Consider the following 19,221-nt stretch of genomic DNA (forward strand, 5'->3'; position numbering starts at 1 on the left):
TTATGGCATTTATTCCTACTTTTATTTATTTGTCCAGGAAGAGGATGAGCAGGAGCGATTGAGTCAAGCTAAAGAGGCCAGTGAGGATGATGGGACGGAGCATGCGGAAGCAGTGGAGGATTCGCTGCTTGGACTCTCCATAGAAGAGGTATTAGTGCAAAACTTGTATGAGTGCAATACAGGGATGATATCAAAAAACAAACACATATTTCAATTAATGTAATTTAGTAAGTTTTAGCTAATCAGCGGCTATTCGTTTTTTGTTAATCGATAATGTATAGCTCAACCAGTAATTTTTGTGTTGATAACTTTGTAAATATTGTCATACTAACTGTTGTCTGAATTATTTAAGTTTGATTTTATTCCATTACAGTGTACCTTTCTATCAATCTATCTGACAATATCAAGATCTCGGTTCTTGTCATATTTTATTACCATTTTCTAAACTAAAGTAAATACAGTGATAATTAGGGATGTATTGATTCACATTTGGAATACTAATTTCACGATATATTTTTTAATCAAAATGAGTCGAGACCTCAGAAATGAGCAAGCGCTCTTATTATTTTTCAAATGCTGCACTTTTCTTTGTAAAATAAAAACAAATGCCATTTTAAAATAAAATCCAAATCAAATAAATAGTCAATAAAACAAAAGCAAAAGAACTAAGATCTCAAGCAAAAGCAGAAATCTCTGCACGTTTTTAATGTACTCAGCTGATAAGAAAAAAAAAAAAAATATATATATATATATATATATATATATATATATATATATATATATATATATATATATATATATATATTATTTTTATCTATGATTTATTATGTACAGTATACACAGTGCCTCTAGAAAGTATTCATATCACTTCACTTCTTCCACATTTTTTTGTTACAGCCTTATTCCAAAATGGATTAAAGTAATTTATTTTCTCAAATTTCTCCACACAAAACCCCATAATGACAATATGAAAAAATATTTTTTGAAATGGTTGCGAATTTTTTTAAATGTAAAAAACTGAAAAGTACATTAGTTTTCACAGCCTTTGCTCAATACTTTAATGCACCTTTGGCAGCAATTACAGCATCAAGTCTTTTTGAATTTGATGCCACAAGCTTGGCACACCCGTCTTTGGGAATTTTTGTCTATTCCAGTACCTCTCAAGCTCTATCAGGTTGGATGGAAAGCGACAGTGTACAGCCATTTTCAGATCTTTCTAGAGAGGTTCAATAGAATTTAGGTCTGGGCTCTGGCTTGGCCACTCAAGGACATTCACAGAGTTGTGAAGCTACTCCATTGATATTTTAGCTGTGTGCTTTGCGTAATTGTCCTGGTGGAAGATAAACCTTCGCCCCAGTCTGAGGTCAAAACCACTCTGAAACAGGTTTTCATTCAGGATGTCTCTGTACATTGCTGCATTCATCTTTCATTCTATCCTGACTATTCTTCCAGTTCCTGCTGCTGAAAAACATCCCCAAAGCATGATCCTGCCACCACCATGCTTTACTTTAGGGATTGTATTAGCTTGGTAATCAGCGGTGCCTGGTTTTCTCCAAAAAATTTTGAGGAAATAAATTAATTAAATCCATTTTGGAATAAGGCTGCAAGACAATATTTTTTTGGCAGTAAGTGAAGTGCTATAAATACTTTCCGGATGCACTGTAAATAATAATAATTTTGTATAATTTAATATAATGCTTTTAGCACTTTGCTGTCATTGATTTAATTTGTAACACTGGTAATAAAAAAAAAAGTTGAAAAAGCTAAGATGACTTTACACTGAAGTGGAGAGTACTCTACAAATAGGGATGAGCAGACATAATAATAATAATAATAATGTGTAGTGATCTCCGCTTCAGTGCACATCATCTCCACCACTTTTTACAATTGAGTTAAAACGTATTAATTGAAGGAGAGCAAACAAAGAACATAAAGTGGTATGTCATGCTGCCTGTGTAGCTATATGGGCCAGACATCTGTCTTCTGCAGGCCAGCACTTCCCTGATTAGATTGAGGATTGTGGATTGCCACCATTGGCCCGTTTCCACTGAGTGGTATGGTACGGGTTGGTACTAGTCACCTTTATCAGACTTGCGTTTCCACTACCAAAATGGTACCAATGCGTGGTGTACGACAAAGTTTCAGTCGACGTCATTCTTGCTTGAGGAAAAACAGGTTGGTCACATATCATATGAGAAGCACTTCTCACAGAAAAGATACTTTATTCATACAAATACTTCTGTATAACTGTTCATTACTAACCTTTCTATGAACATTATAAATGAGTTCATAATAGTCCAAAAGGTGATGATAATAGTTAAACATGGCAGTTTGTTCATGGTTTAGGTTACTGAAACAATCAATTGCATCTTTGTTTTTTTGCTCTTCACTCGCATTTGTCCGTTTCTGAAAGGATCAGATGTCAGAAGCACTTCAATAATCAAGCGCTTGTTATGATCATCAGCTCAAGAAGTTCATTATTTCAAATATAGATGTGCAGCGATCTCTCGCTCTCTCTCTCTCTTCTTTTTAGCTTTGTGGCTGTTCATCATGACGATGACAGTTTATTTAAGCATGGGTCAACAATGGCTAATTATTTTTTTGTATATATTATTACAGTGTAATTTCTCGGCTGTGTTTTTAAAAATGACGGTTTCTTTGTTTTCATTCTTCTGCTTGTCCACGTGCGGGTAACGTATCTTTGTAATACCAATAGCATTCAGCTGCACGTCCAACTCTGCCTTTTGGTACCCTTTTGTAATGCTAGGTACCCTTTACAAAAGGTAACCAAAAAATGGTACAGTACAATTTGCTTTTTTGGTACCCTTTGACAGTGGAAAGGGCCATAAAAGCGTACCGTACCACTCAGTGAAAACGGGCCATATCTGCTACAACTTTTTTTGCATGTGTAACGAGTTTGCTGTCAACACAATGCCCTCTGTTCAAAGCATGAACTCCAATTAGGTTAGCGACCCAACTGATTACATTTTAATTGATTTTGGCTCACTGTGAGTTATTAAATCCCTTGTGAAAAAAATGGGAAATAATGCGACTACATGACATCTGTAAAGTGCCAACATGTTTTTTATTTTAAAATTTTAAAGGGATAGTTCACCTAAAAATTAAAATGTACTTGCCCTCAAGTGGTTTCAAACCTTCATGAGCTTTTCTTTTTTCCTGTTAAACACAAAAGAAGATATTTTGATTTAAAGAAAAGCTGAAAATCTGTAATCATTGACTTCCATAGTGGGAAAAACAAATACTATAGAAGTCCTACAGGTTTCCAACATTTTTCAAAATCTCTTTTTTTTGTATTCAACCAAAGAAAGAAACGCGTTTTAAACAGGTAAAGGTTGAGTAAATGATGACAGAATTTTCAGTTTTGGGTGAACTATCCTTTAAAAGCTTGTTTTGCAGCGGTTGTTTCAGCTCATCTCTTTCTCTTTCTCTCTCTCTTTCTCTCTCTCTCCTTCTGATCTCAGTCTCACCTCAGTCACAGTATTCACAGCTCTTTGCACTCTCTGGACGCAGACACCCCTGGCCGCCCGGACAGCTCTGACCCTTATAAGGATGGTCTTCGGAGGGTCCAGTCTACAGACAGCCTGGGTTCTTCAGGAGGATCCTTACAGCCTCACGGCCTGGGCGGACACAACAACAAGGCCAAGTCAGCCAGCCAGCTGGACGAGTCAGACTTTGGTCCTCTAGTGGGTGCAGACTGTGGGGGCTTTGACAGTATGGACACCTCCTCCATTTCTTCCCTCCAGCCGGGACATTTTCTCCTCACTAAGGACCAAGAAAAGGCCATTAAGGCCATGACCCCAGAGCAGGAGGAGACCGCATCGCTTCTGTCTAGTATTTCTCACACAGCCGATACAGCTTACCTGCCCCCATCTGGATACCGGTTGGTCAGCGAGAGCGAGTGGAATCTTCTGCAGCAGGAGGTCAGATAGTGTTTGAGTATATTTAAAGGGGACCTATTCTGCAAAAAAATCACTTTTACGAGGGGTTTAAACACAAATAGGTGGCGACAGTGTGCGACTATCCAGCTACTATAGTTAAAATGTATTCTTCCGCTTTTTTTTATAAACACACTTGATAAAAACAGTCTGCAGAAACACTTTGACATTCAACCCTTTGTACGTGTCATCAGAGGGGGAAAGCCCCGCCGTTTGCTATTAGAGTGTTCACCATACCTGTTGAAGATACCGTCAATGACTTAAGAGGTATTATAAATGTGGAGTGTTAGGATGCACAAATGAACACCTTAGTCTCCATAGACTGCCTTCTTCTGAGCCTCTTCTTTTATCATTTTCAGTTTTGTACAGAGATAACGTTAGTCCTGTTTTGAATCTGCTGCTATTCTGGTGCACAGTTGATTTTAGCTCATTTGAATTTAAAATGGCACATTTTGTGCCTAAATTAGGCAATTTTAAAGAGGTATAAAAAAAATATTTGTGGGATATTTAAGCTGAACCATCACAACACACTCATGGTTCTCAAACTCAATTCCTGGTGGGTCACAGCTCTGCACAGTTTTGCTTAATTAAACACACCTGATTTAACTAATCAAGCTGTTCAAGACTACTAGAAATTATTAAGCTGGTGTGAGTTGGAGCTAAACTGTGCAGAGATGTGGAATGGAATTTGGGACAATTACATACATGTCAACCCTCCCATTTTTCCCAGGATTCTCCTGTGTTTTACAATTCTGTCCCACTATCATCCTATTAAGATATTTTTCCATATTTCTCCCGTATTTTTAATCTTTCTATGAAGTATGGCAGTAAACATTAAAGGCCTGATCCTCCCTTATACTTATAACAAAGAGCATAGAATCACCAAGAGGTGACACTCTAGTGCGATTTGGGAATAAGCCACTAAATGGCGCGACGGCCATTTTGGAATGAAAATTCCAATAGAACAACAGCATATTATAAGTCTGTAAAATAAACCATTAAAAGTGCTGATGATTGTGACAGTAAGGGTGCTTTCACACTAGCACTTTTGGTCCGCACCCGAGTTCCTTTGACGTCATAGTACGGTATGTTTAGCTAGTGTGAATGCGTCTTCTGAACCCGGGTGCGGACCCGTGAACCGTACCCGAGTCCGCCTGAAAGAGGTGGTCTGGGGTACGGTTCATGCAAACTCTGGTACGGTTCACTTCAGATGTGAATGCAATCGTACCAAATAATGGAAGTGAACTATAGTGAACTGCCAACTGTACAACAAACTATCGTTTTCATAACAGTCGTTTGTTCGTGTGTGTGTCTTGTTTCGTACCTTGGTGACACGCGCGGGACTGAGCCAGGGCAAACACAGTTATGTCTGCTTGTCTCCCCCAAAAACAGCTTCTGCAGACGCTGTGTGATGTTCTGAATGTGCATAATATTTTTGCGGCAGATGGACGCAAGTTGCTTTCTGTATGTCCAAAAGCTTTCAGTAAAAGCAGAACGACCGCAATGTGTGGAAGTCTTTCCATTTCGGCGCTTGCTTGCGTGGCCGTCACAACGGCAACGGCCGTAAACAAAACAGCAGCTCGATGACGCAAGCGTACCAGGGTTCAGAAGGAAAAAAGACAGTGTGAACACAAACCAACCGAGGAGGTGGCAAGAGTAGACAATCGAACTTGGGTACGGTCCAGGCAAATGAACCAAGTGTGAAAGCACCCTAAGTGTTGTATTGTCTTCTTTCAGATTGTATCTCAGCTTTAATGCACTTTTTAAATAAACAAATAAAAAACAAAGCAGCTGCTTGCCATCGCGACACCAATAAGATTCAATGCACGGCCGATCGCTTTCACTCCAAAATGGCGGAATCTGGGGCTGTTGCTGGGCGCTGCTGTTGCAATGGAACATTCTATTCAGTGCCGCCTCTTGGTGATTCCAAACTGCTTATAATATGCTGTTGTTCTATTTGAATTTTCATTCCAAAATGGCCGCCACGTCACACTAGTGGCATCTAGTGGCTGTTTCCCAAATCGCACTAGAGTGTCGCCTCTTGGTGATTCTATGCTCTTTGGTGGTGTTGTTCGCTGCAGAAGTTGGGACTTTCTCAACTTTTCAAGCGCAGACGGAAGCGTCAGCCAATCAGATCGCTGTATGCAAATACACCAGCTCAGACAGTAGCCGATTGCTGACTGCTTTCATTAGCTGACGCTTCTATGCTCGCTGTCAAGCGTTGATGCTGAAGCCCCGTGTGAATGGGTTGTTAAAATGCTATTGTTTTGAATTTTTGTTCAAATACACATGCACAGTGAAGCATATGCTTGTTTGAAATATTCAGCGCAGATGAGATATCTGAAGTCCTAATTTAACATGTGTGTTTGTGTTGGTGTGGTTTGACCTCAGCTGAAGAACGCTGGAAGGAAGTTGGGCCGGCGATGTGACATGTGCTCTAATTACGAGAAACAACTGCAGGTCATCCAGGGACAAGAGGCCGAGACACGAGATCAGGTTGGTGCTTCTATGGCTTCAAAATCAGGTCTTTAAGTAAATCACACAAAAGTGTAGTGAAACTATTGAAAAGGACAGGCTCTGGTCATGTTTCTACAGTGATCTTTCCTTTTTTCCTTTCTTTGCCATAGGTTAAAAAGCTACAGGCCATCCTGCGGCAGGCGAATGATCAGCTGGAGCGGACGATGAATGAGAAACAGGAGTTGGAGGATTCGGTCAAACAGGCCAATGAGGACACTACTGCCAAGGTGAAACTCATATCTCTTTAGTGAAGCACAAATGCATTGACAAAACTGGATGTTATCACGTCCTACTCAGTGCAGAAAGTTCAGTAATGCTTTGAGAAAGATACAATAATGCTGTGTCTTCATAATATATTTCTTGCAGGATCCAAACGTTAAATTAACATACTAACACATCACGACTTCATTTTAAATAATGCTTTTTTTTTTTTTGCTTGTTTAAATTTGGCTTTTTGCATGATGCATATTTTCCCACAGCACTCATAATTTTTCTTAAAATGTACGAATTAGAATAAGATTTAGAAAAAATTGAATAAATATAATTGAATAAAATATATGTCTTTAAAATATCCTGGGTGGATTCACCCACCGTCCTTTGAACCAAAAATATTATAGATTACATAATTAACATATTATAATAATTTCTAAGGATCATGTGAGATTTAAGAACAGTGATGCTGAAAATTGACATCACAAGAATAAATTTAATTTTAAAATGTACTCAAATAGAAAACTGTCAGTTTAGATTTAATTAATATTTCACTTTGTTGTTTTTTTATTTTTTGTTAAATTGATGTACAACCTCAAATCAGTAAAATTTACGAGAGTATGAAAAAATAAAACAACAAAAAAATGTCATCTTTAAAGTTACCTTTAAATTTACTTTGACTTGTATTTCATTGCAGTATAAACAAACATTGATTAATGTGTTCCTCATCATTTTTCTTGTTTTCTTTTTCTTATTATTATTTTTCTTCTAAATAAACATATTTCATTATTTCATATTTCAACATATTTATTGCCATCACAGAAGTGCAAGTTACCTTTGTCAAGGGCACTGACACAACCCTATATAAGGACAGACCCTGGCTTCTGGACTTGCTGGATCTGTTTCTTCTTTGGTCCGTAGCACACGGTGCCCATTTCTCCCCAAACATACCTGAAATACTGATTCATCTGACCACAGTATACGTTTCAACTGTGTAATGGTCCATCCCAGATGTTTCCAAGCCCAGAGCAGGTGACGGAGCTTCTGGACAGCGTTAACATAGGGCTTCCTTTTGGCACAGTTCAGTTTTCACTGGCATTTGTGGACTGCATATTGTAGTACTTAAGAAAGATTTGCCTAAGATGTCCTGAGTCCATGTCATGATATTGCTTATAGATGAATGAGGATTTATGATGCAGTGCCGCCTGAAAGGTCCGCGTTCATGGTTGTTCAGCTTAGGCTTGTGCCTTTTATCCTTTATGCACTGAAATTTCTTAAATATTTTAATTATGTTCTGCATTGATGAAGGTGAAATATCCAAATGTTTTCCCGTCTTTCTTTGAAGAATATTGTTTTTAAACATAGTTTTCACATGTATTTGTTGGCAAACTGGCGATCTTCAGCCCATCTTTCTTTCTAATAAATTAGACCTTTTTTGGACGCTGCTTTTGTACCAAATCATAATTGCAAACACCTGTTGACATCAGCCATTTCAAATCACATCATTATTTAACCAATTTACCCGATTACTAGCCCTAAACTGTCCCAACTTTTGTTTGGAATGTGTTTCAGATCTGAATGACAGGAAATGATTTATACTTACAAATTAAGTTGAAATATTTTGTGTTTATATTATCTGTAATGAAATACAAGTCAAGGTAAATTTGGAAATTACTACTTTTTTTTTTTTTTTTGCATTTTTCATACTGTCCCAACTTTTCTTATTTGGGGTTGTACTAAAAGAGGTAAAATAAAATTATATTGACATTAGAAATGTAAGATAATTAATAAACAAAATTGCTTTTTTTTCTTTCTTTTCTTTTTTTGCAATGTTAATTAACTATTCTATTATTTATAATTCATTTATAATAAATATCATCTCAATAGCACTACTTAAGCATAAGAGACTTCTTTGGACCTTACAGTATCAGCATTGTACTGTACAAGGCACTATGGCTTTGCAGCTTACAGTTTGGAAATATCAAAAGTTTGTTTTCTAAAAATAGTGACTACTTAAGCAGCTCACCGGTAGCTAGAACAAAGCCATTGTTTAAATTTGAAGAATGCACGGACTGCTCTGAATGTTGCCGTTCTTCTAAGGGAAACAACGCTTTAATTTTCATTAATCTGGCACACAGATCTCGGAGCTGAAGCAGAAAGTTCAGGAGTCGGAGTCTCTCTTCAGCGCTCTACAACAGGCCTTTAGCCAGGCCAAGAGGAACACCCAGGAACAGATGGTACCAGCAAAAACACTCACTCATTTTGCTTCATTAATTTCAACCAGAGCATGTGGTTTTTTTCATGCCACAAAACCTCTCGATTTATTGAAGCCTTCCTGAATAATTAACCCTCAAATATATTTTTATAAAAACGGGAAAGAAGATTTATTTCAACACATTTCTAAACATAATAGTTTTAACTACATATTAAAGTTTGAGGACAAACTTTATGGTGGCTATGGTGAAAAGCCTGTTATTCTTAAGAGTGTGTGACAGTCTGATAAAGAGTTATGAGCTCTCAAAGTTTGACCCAATGTTAAGTCAATGGCACTTTTCAGAATTTTCTGGGTCATTTTTTGGAAAACCGAAAGTCAGATCAGTTGGAAAAGATATAGCAACCAGAGTCAGACCAGTTTGACGGTCTGACGAAAGTTAGAAGGATGTAGCTTGAAAGGCTTAGGAGGAGATAGACTTTAAAATTAAAAAAGAAAAATTAAAATCTGCTTTTACTCTAGCTGAAATAAACCAAACAAGACTTTCTCCAGACGAAAAAAGATTATATGAAATACTGTAAAAAATCCTTCCTATGTTAAGCATCATATGGGAAACATTTGAAAAAGAAAATTCACTGGAGTTCGAATAATGGGCTTCAGTTGTACATGTTTGTTTTTTGTGACTTGTACTAATGCATGAAAGTGTTTTTTGGCGGTCAGTATTGTTTTGGGTGGAGTTCATCATCTCTGGCGCTCACTTAAGGCACATCTGGATGAAATCTGAAGGTGCATTATCATTATTTAAGATGCTGAAGTGGAATAAATCACCTTGGAAAGGGTTCTGTCGGTTAGTTATTAGCTAAAGAATGCTTGGTGAATCTCTCATGGTCACACTCATGTTTTCATTGGCAGATTTAGTTGAAAATCCTTGTTTATAATGGATCGTTTTCCACTTACATGTATGCTTTAGAAAACATTTGTGGCTTGCAGTGGGTTTTGTAGGTTAAGTGGTCTGAGTGTGTGTATGTGTGTGTGTGTGTTTGTGTGTGTGTTTCCAGGCTGTTCTGCTACAGTCCAGAGAGCAGGTGTCTGAGGAGCTGAACAGACTGCAGAGAGATAATGAAAGTCTTCAGGGCAAACACAGACTTCACATGACACTGCAGCAGCAAGAGGACTTTCACATGCCGACCACTGTACAGGTACTTCACTGCATGTGTGGTTTATACCTCTAAAATGGCTCCTATTTAATTCCATTGACAGGGCTTCCATGCTTCTAAAGTACTTGAATTTCAGACATATGGGTTCAAGGCCTGGAAAGGTACTTAGAACAAACATAGGTTCTTGAAAGTGTTTAAATTTAACAATTGTACTGTGTTGCTGTCAAAAAACTAAACAAGAAAAAGAGAAATTCCTTATTTAGAAATTTTAAATTGAAATCTTGTACAAAATCTATGACAAATGAAGCACATTTTATCAATATTTTCCGAAACCCATTTAAATGTTTCCAGTATTAAATTCTAGGAATTGTATTTAAGTTCATTACACATGAATTTTGGGAAGAGACATTCAAAATATCATTATTGCTAAGACATTTTTTATGTAAATATTAAGGGTGCTGTCACAGCTAGACTTTTGTTTCGGAGCTTGACGCGTTTCACCAGTTAGCTTGGTTCATTTGGCATATGTGAATCCAGCAATCGCACTCTGATTCACGCCAAAACAATTGGTATGAGATCGCCTGAATGAGTTGGTCTCAGCTCGATTGAAACAAACTCTGGAGCGGATCGGTTGTAGTGAGAAAGCAATAAGAACCGAGCCAGGCTATATCACAGTGTATTATGGATACGCAATAGGCATATACAGTAGGCTTGCCACGATAGACGGTGTGGACGGTGATACCGGTTTTAAGATGCAACACCAGTGACATATCTTTTGACGTTCATCACAGTGACGTCCCCACATTTGTTTTTGTTTTTAAGTTTTTTTTTTTTTTTATTAAATATTTATTTGAATTAAATGAAAAATATAATTATAAATAATTGACTTAAGATGAGAGCATGCTCTATAAATAAAATCTGAACATAGCTACAATGTGTCATATTTCAATTATCATGTGAGGAGAAAAGAGGAGTCGAATTTACAGAAAGAGGATGGCAGACGATTTAGTGTCAAAACGCAATGCAAAAGCACCTGTTTGGCAATATTTTGGGTTCAAACCAAATGCAAAAAGAGAACCTGAAGACGTTAATGAGGCAATCTGCAAACTTTGCCTGACAAAGGTGGCAGCATCTAGAGGAAACACAACTAATTTATACACGCACCTTCAACGCACCTTTATGTTTAACTATGGGTGGGTCGCGAATAGATCAATGACCATGAATACAAAATTCCTAAATAAAAATTCTAATAAAATCTGAACATAGCTACAATGTGTCATATTTCAATTATCATGTGAGGAGAAAAGAGGAGTCGAATTTACAGAAAGAGGATGGCAGACGATTTAGTGTCAAAACGCAATGCAAAAGCACCTGTTTGGCAATATTTTGGGTTCAAACCAAATGCAAAAAGAGAACCTGAAGACGTTAATGAGGCAATCTGCAAACTTTGCCTGACAAAGGTGGCAGCATCTAGAGGAAACACAACTAATTTATACACGCACCTTCAACGCACCTTTATGTTTAACTATGGGTGGGTCGCGAATAGATCAATGACCATAAATACAAAATTCCTAAATAAAAATTCTAATAAAATGAAAAACAAAATAAACAATTCATTGCATTTTTCGTTTGATAAAAATATACGTAAACGAAAAAAAAATCAGTGTTAATGTGTTTTAATATTAATGAAAATACGCTTATCCTATTTAAATTTAATGGCTATATACGCCGCCAATAGACAAGCCATTCAAAATATTATTTTACTGTGTACTTGGTATTAATGTATATTTTACAATAAAAACCAAACGTAGCATGTCTCGCTGTCATTTAAAACATGTAATTCATACCACACCAGAGCTGTGGACCAACAGTATGCAGTGTGTAAACTCACAGAGCGGTGTTGGTCAATAGTCTTACTGTGCACTGAATTTATAAGCTATTTAAAAGCAGAAAAAAAAGAGAAAAAGAAGAAACACCCACTCTCATGGTGATACCGGTATTACCGGTGTTGTCACATGTCGATTAACCGGTGGGGAAATTTCCTCATCGTCACAACCCTATCCTGAACTTATAATCAGTGAAAATGAGGTGGTTTCACTTTCGAAATGTGGTATAAATTCCTTCCATTTTGGCGTTTTTAATTCTTTTGAACACAGAACTCAGGTGCTGCTTTTCAATTTGACAAGGCTTCTATGTTTGTTCCTGCTGTCAATTGCGAAAGAAATTATGGATAAAAGGAACACTGCATATTCCTTCATGTCGCTTCAGTGATGGGTTGTTCTTGAACAATTTATTCATTTTGAACAAATCTTTTGTATGACTCCGGGAGTGAATCATTAATTTGCGCATGTGCTCATTTGTGCAAGTAGAATTTGTGTGCTACCTCACACAGAATGCGCACTTGTGGCCTTAAACCATATCAATATGAAAGATATTGGATAATCCCGCATCACGTTGAGGAATCATATCGATATTTCCCCAGAACTCGATATACCGCCCAGCCCTAGTGACCTCCAGTCACTAATAACTTGGGTTACGTTTAACCCAAACGTCTAAGTTGAAAAGTTGTTGCATTTTTAAAAACAACATTTACAAAACATTGTTAAAACTATATGTATACACAACAGTATTTGGCTGTCACCTTGATAGCAAACGCTCCCCTGAACACATGCAACATCATTTTCAAAGTTGTTTACATAGACCAAAAAAACTGTGCCGTTTTGTAAAACTTCCACTTTAAAACAGGTTTTCAGAATTATGAGTTTTCAGTAAAAACAAAACAAAAACAAAAAATCTGTTGTCATGTAAACAAACAGGCAAAACACTCAAAAATCTTCTTGGTTTTGACTGATAACGTTGTGTAAATGGCCCCTTATTGACCTAATTCTTGATGTATGAGAGGACGAAGCCATTGGAAACTTTTTGGCTTGAGACTTCCGGTCTCATTCACTTCCATTAATTTTCAGCTCATTATGCTATTGATATTGCAAACTGATATTTTCTAATTATTTTCTTTTTATGTATAGTTATGAACACACTTATTTGTAGAGCAAGTAGTTTGACCGTTTTCTACAGTTTATTTTCCCTAGTCTTTTCTTCCCTAGGCAACTGAATCAGAAGTTCTAAAGCAGGGATGTCAAACTCAATTCCTGGAGGGCCGCAGCCCTGCACAGTTTAGTTCCAACTCTGCTCCAACACACTTACCTGTAGGTTTCAAACAGGCCTGAAGTACTCCATTAGTTTGATCAGGTGTGTTTACTTAGGGTTGGAACTAAACTGTGCAGGGCAGCGGCCCTACAGGAATTGAGTTTGACATCCCTGTTCTAAAACAATCACAAAAACGAGCGCTCTTACACATTACAGAATAAGGTCAATGCTGTGCATTTACTGTAAGAACTTCACAATGTTGGAAATGTGTGGAATTGATGATTGGCCACATTTTTGAAGTTTAGTTTTTCCACCCAGGAACTTCAGAAGCTGGTGTTGCAGTACAGGGAGGACATTGTTTCTGCACGCACAGCAGCCGAGCATTTAGAGGAGAAGCTGAAGGCTGAAATTCTGTTCCTGAAGGAGCAGATCCAGGCGGAGCAGTGCCTCAAAGAGAACCTGGAGGACACTCTACAGCTGGAGATTGAGGGCTGTAAAGAAGAGATCGGTGAGTGGACTGGCATCTCCATTCAGATGGATAGTCAAAGAAATCTAGATCAACAATAGTTCAAGTTTTTGACCCTTAAGTTGTTTCTGTTTGAAATTCTTTCTTCTGTTAAACACAAAAGAAGATATTTTGAAGAATTTTGGTAACCAAACTTCCATAGTATTTTTGGCATGTATAGTTATTTGAGTCGATGAATCAGTGATCCTTTCATAAACTGTCATTTGCTTAATTTCTAAATGAATTAGCCTTCTTAAACGAATCAACTGAATGAGAGATTTAGGGAATCACTGGTTGAGATGGGGACATGTTGCCCCCCACTCCTGGTTTTTAGATTGATATTTTTCTTATTGACTGCACAAAAAAACTTGCCAATATCTATTTTAAACAGGCAGCCCATAACTTTTTGTTTTGGTTAAAAATGACCTAAAATGATTTTAGCCCTGTTTACAATAAGCTTATAATAATATTTCAACATTTGAGTGGTGTTTTTGCTGATTTGGCACACAAACATATATCTATCTATCTATCCTATCTATCTATCTATCTATCTATCTATCTATCTATCTATCTATCTATCTATCTATCTATCTATCTATCTATCTATCTATCTATCTATCTATCTATCTATCTATCTATCTATCTATCTATCCTATCTATCTATCCTATCTATTCTATCTATCTATCTATTCTATCTATCTATCTATCTATCTATCTATCTATCTATCTATCTATCTATCTATCTATCCATCCATCTATCCATCTATCCATCTATCCATCTATCCATCAATCCATCAATCCATCAATCCATCCATCCATCAATCCATCCATCCATCCATCCATCCATCCATCCATCCATCCAGTGTGCTTATATTTATTCTACCTAATTATATAATAATTTATTCTACCTAATTATATAATTATATAACTAATGAATATATATTCATTCTTGCACTGACTTGGGACTTATTTATAGATTTTAAATAATCTAATTGTTCAGTTTGCTGCATATTGCTGCATACAGCAATATATTCATTTGCTTCTAATTGCTGCATACAGTTGAAGATGATATTATTACCACTTTTGTGATATTTGAATTCTTTTTCAAATATTTCCAAATGTGCTATTTAACGGAAAGATGTTTACACATCATACATTCAACACATTTTTTAAGCCATAGTTTTAGAATAAAAATAATTTTACTACTTATATTTTTGCAAGATACTAGTATTCGCATTTTTCAATTTGAAGGCCTCAATAGGTGAATTAGTCAAGTTAAGATAATGAGGCATTGAACAATAGTGGTTTATTCTGTAGCCAATCAAAAAAAAAAAAAAAAACTTGTAATATTGACCTTAGCAGTTTTTAAATTTAACATTTTATTTATTTGTTCATTTTGTTTTATTTTTATTTTATTTTACTTTTTACAGCCAAACTAATAGAAATAAGAAATTCTGCAGGAAAAAATCTAGCTAAAAAATAAATAGTACTATGAAACGTTTCTTGCTTTTGTTCACTTGGGAAATATTTTTAAAATACAACTGCAGGAGGGTTAATAATTGTATAATATTACTGTATAAAATTTCTAATTCTTCTTAGAAAACATTAATTTATTACATTAGTTAGCAGTAAACAATAATACGTTTATAAAGTTAATATTTTAAAATCATAATAACCCTTCTCAATTGAATTTTAATCCAAAAAATTTATAACAAATCTTTAAAAATCACATTAACATTAAATGAAAATATGATATAAGATTGTCCATCCCACCCCCCTTTAACTTTAATGATTAAAAGCCTCTCTCGACTGCAGTGAATGTTTGCACTGGCTTTCGCTGAGACTTTGAAATACGAGTCTTCAGCTGTTTGGAAAAATCCAACCAAATCCAACTACTCTTTTTGAAGCATTGCTCCTTTCATCTGGCTTTCAACAAAACTGATTCACATCATTAAACTCTGTGAGCCAGAGGAATGCACAACACATTTATCTGTATATCTCCTTCTCGTGTTTCAATTCCAATACTGTGTTTTTCTCCTCCGCTTCTTCTCCCTGAATTGGTGCCCTTGTATTCAGACATCCTGGAAGGTACGAACCTCTGCCTGAGTGTGTGTTTGTGTAGGTCGTGTATGTCTGTAGTGGCACCACAGATGTCATCCTAACACACTCGCTAAACCCATGCATCAGCACTGTTTCTCATCACATCCACTTCGCTACGTACTGCTTCATTTAGATGCGTACTGTACTAATGCTAATGAAATAACATCACGTGACTGGGTTCAAGCCAGAGAAATGAAATGTGATGCGCTCATGCTGCTGCAAATATGCATTATATAATGGAAATGTCACTCCACATTATTCATTCGAAATATTGTCTGCATACTTCATTGCGTCAGTGTTTTGAAGCTGCTTTGAAACTGATGTCGAGTTCCTTTCTTTTTTTCCCCGCATTGAAGCTTTTTATGGGTAAAGTTGACAGCAGCGTTTAAAAATGTATTTATATTTAAACAAATACACCGTCGTGTCTCCAAAACATCCAAGCAAAATTTATTAGGGATATCCAGATCCGATCACATGATCAGAAATCAGGCCCGATCATGTGGTTTTAGACTCGATCTAAATCGTGTGTGTATATATATATATATATATATATATATATATATATATATATATATATATATATATATATATATATATATATATATATATATATATATATATATATATATGTGTGTGTGTGTGTGTGTGTGTGTGTGTGTGTGTGTGTGTGTATACACACACGATACACGCGATATGTATGTGTACACACACAATTATAGTTTAATTAACCATATTTAACTATTATTGCTGAAATCATTGCTGCGATCAAAAATCGTGTAATGTGTATGACTCAGCATAGTGTGAACTTGCCTCATATGAATTGAGAACTGCAGAGTCAAGCATTTTTAATTAGGTCGTCACTTTATTCAGCTCTTCTGATGGCTGTTAAGCAAAAACGTCTGCTGTTGGCATTAAAAGCAGTGTGGTGTACGGTAAAATTTAAGTTTTAGGACTTTCGATTTTGGCATCCTACTGCACAACACGACTAGTTTGCTATTGCAACCAGTCTTTTTTTAAAATACTTTTTTTTTTAAAAAATGCTCGGTTAAACCCGTGTCACGTAAGTTAGTAATTCCCCTATACTGTATGTAGTAAAGTCAAGGACATGAGGTAGAATGTTAGTTAAAATCACTCTGCTGTTCACTAGCTAGCTTAACTAACACAATCTAACATTATTAACCTTAATAAAATACAGCTGCTCATTGCTTGTTCATGTTAGTCCATTGTGCATTAACTAATGTTATATAAAAATATATATTTAGCTGTGTATTTTTAGTAAATGTAGACATTAAGCTTCAGATTTTTAAATGATGTAGAAGTGCAGTTCATTGTTGGATCATGTTAACTAGTGTCCCTAACTAATGACTTCTAAATGCAAATGAGCTTTTTAGCTAAAGTTAACCTCTTGAGGCCCAAGCTATTTTTTACATGCATTTTTATTTTCTCTTTGCTATTTGGGCTCATTAAAATCTAATTAGAATAACACCTAAGTATCATCCTTTGATATGATGTACTTGTAGAAAAAAATGATGTCCATATATGTGGACTCGTGGTCTGAACTTCCATAAAACACAATAAATTCACCTTTGTGTAACCAAATGAAACGCTCTTTATTTCTGCCTTGAATACAGCAGTTTTTTCCTGACTGTTTTAATGCATTAATAACACATACACACATTTTTTGAACGTGTTTTGACTGTCAGTAAAAAAAAAAATTATTTGCCCATTTTTGGACGGTTAAAATAGTGTTTGGGACATTTCATATGCTGCAAAACAGTTTCAGGATGACACTTTATGTCTGTAACAAAATATAAGACATAAGAGCTAAAATGTGCTGTCCACGTATGTGGCCACTAAGCCCTAGGATAAAGATAAAGCTAAATATTGTTGTTATCAAAAGTAAAAAAAAAAAAAACTGCCAAACACTACTACAGCATGTGACTTTTTGTTGTTGTCTTTCTTCCATCCTGTAGCATCTTTTTCCAGCCTAAAGACGGAACTGGAACGAGTGAAGAGTGAGAAGGAACAGGTAGGAAAGAACACAGATATGCAAGTCATATGTATACAGTTGAAACCAGAAGTTTACACACTCTCTAAAAAAGGAACATAACCATTTTTTTAAATTGCCTGATGGTAAATCATACTAAACGTTTACTATTTTAGGTCCGTTAGGATTACCTAAATGATTTACATTTGCTAAATGCCAGAATAATGAGAACAGTTGTTTTTTTATTGATTTCCAGACAGTCAAAAGTTTACATACATTTCCTTGGTATTTTTTAAAGGGCCATGAAACCCCCTCGTTTCAGCAGGGTGTTTTCACACCTCTACTTTGGAAAAAGTCAGAAAAGTGGGCGTGTCCAGCTCTGTTTAGGGGGGAGTGTCGGAGGAAGAAAAGTGGGATGGTGTGGGAGTGTCTATTTGGGCACGCGCGAGTTTCAGAGTCAAAATACACACACACACACACACACACACACACACACACACACACACACACACACACACACACACATACAGGAGAAAGTGATGGTGTTTAACCTACATGGACATCTGTAGTCGAATTATTTGCCAAATTATTAAATGGTGGACTTTAACTGCAGTTTGGCTCTTTCATTCAGGGAATTCATTCATGCCCCTCGCGACACACGAGATATTTGATTCGAGGAGCTGCTCTAAGCGTGTATTTTTCATGCAATGTTTTATACCGCACGGCGAATGAGAGAAAAAAAACCTCAGCATTTCCCAGAAACTTAGAAGCACACGACAGGTAGTGTCAGAAAGCCGCGCGTGTTATTCCGGTCACTAAATGCGGTAAAAACCCTACACGAGGTTAAAGTTTGGTTGTGGTGCTAACGTGTTTACACTCTGTGCAATAGCTTGTTAGATACGAACAAACTGAATAAACAAAGAGCGCTGCTCGCTCACTTACCAAATCTGTAGAGACAGGACAATCACCAGCAACTAGAGGCGCGTCTTTATGAAGAGAATACTTCAAGCGAATCCGGATCTCAGCGTTTGCAGATGAGAACAGCTCTCAGGTAAACAATAATCCTCCTTAGACACGTAAGTTATTGTTGTCGCGCGTCACGTACACTGTTAATCCACACGTGACTGAGCTTTCACAGAGAGAAAATGAAAACGAAACTTAACTGCAGCAGACTATAAAAGCAACACTTCACGCTTGTTTTGCCAACACAACGTGGCGTCTCTGTCCTGAAAACACGGTGATAGTAATGAATATTAATGAAGTTGCACAATAGAGCGCTGATTGGTTTGAACCAAGCCTTACTCATGCATTAATGCATCACACTGTAAAACGTAATAAGACTCACTCTGGCACAGACGCCCAGTCTGCACGCAGGAATACACGCTATTATGTCATGACCGTGACGCAGCTTCAAAAATTCGTTTCAAACC

At 36.5% G+C, this 19,221-nt stretch overlaps 1 protein-coding gene across 7 annotated transcripts in view; it reads left to right on the plus strand.

Moving 5' to 3' along the window:
* Positions 1–19,221, plus strand: part of rabep1 (rabaptin, RAB GTPase binding effector protein 1) — a 49,845-nt gene that overhangs the window by 19,572 nt on the left and 11,052 nt on the right. For 5 of the 7 annotated variants that reach the window (XR_012406044.1, XR_012406046.1, XR_012406045.1 and 2 more), the window contains 8 exon segments: positions 38–148; positions 3,483–3,941; positions 6,348–6,452; positions 6,584–6,700; positions 8,822–8,920; positions 9,954–10,094; positions 13,518–13,707; positions 17,778–17,833. Coding sequence is in view for 2 of the 7 variants with exons in the window: in NM_001123287.2 (NP_001116759.2) it covers positions 38–148; positions 3,483–3,941; positions 6,348–6,452; positions 6,584–6,700; positions 8,822–8,920; positions 9,954–10,094; positions 13,518–13,707; positions 17,778–17,833 (1,278 nt within the window). In the remaining 5 variants the exon portion in view is untranslated. 7 annotated transcript variants of the gene reach the window in all.

The sequence above is a fragment of the Danio rerio genome, chromosome 5 (assembly GCF_049306965.1).
Source record: "Danio rerio strain Tuebingen ecotype United States chromosome 5, GRCz12tu, whole genome shotgun sequence".
NCBI classification, from domain to species: Eukaryota; Metazoa; Chordata; class Actinopteri; order Cypriniformes; family Danionidae; genus Danio; species Danio rerio.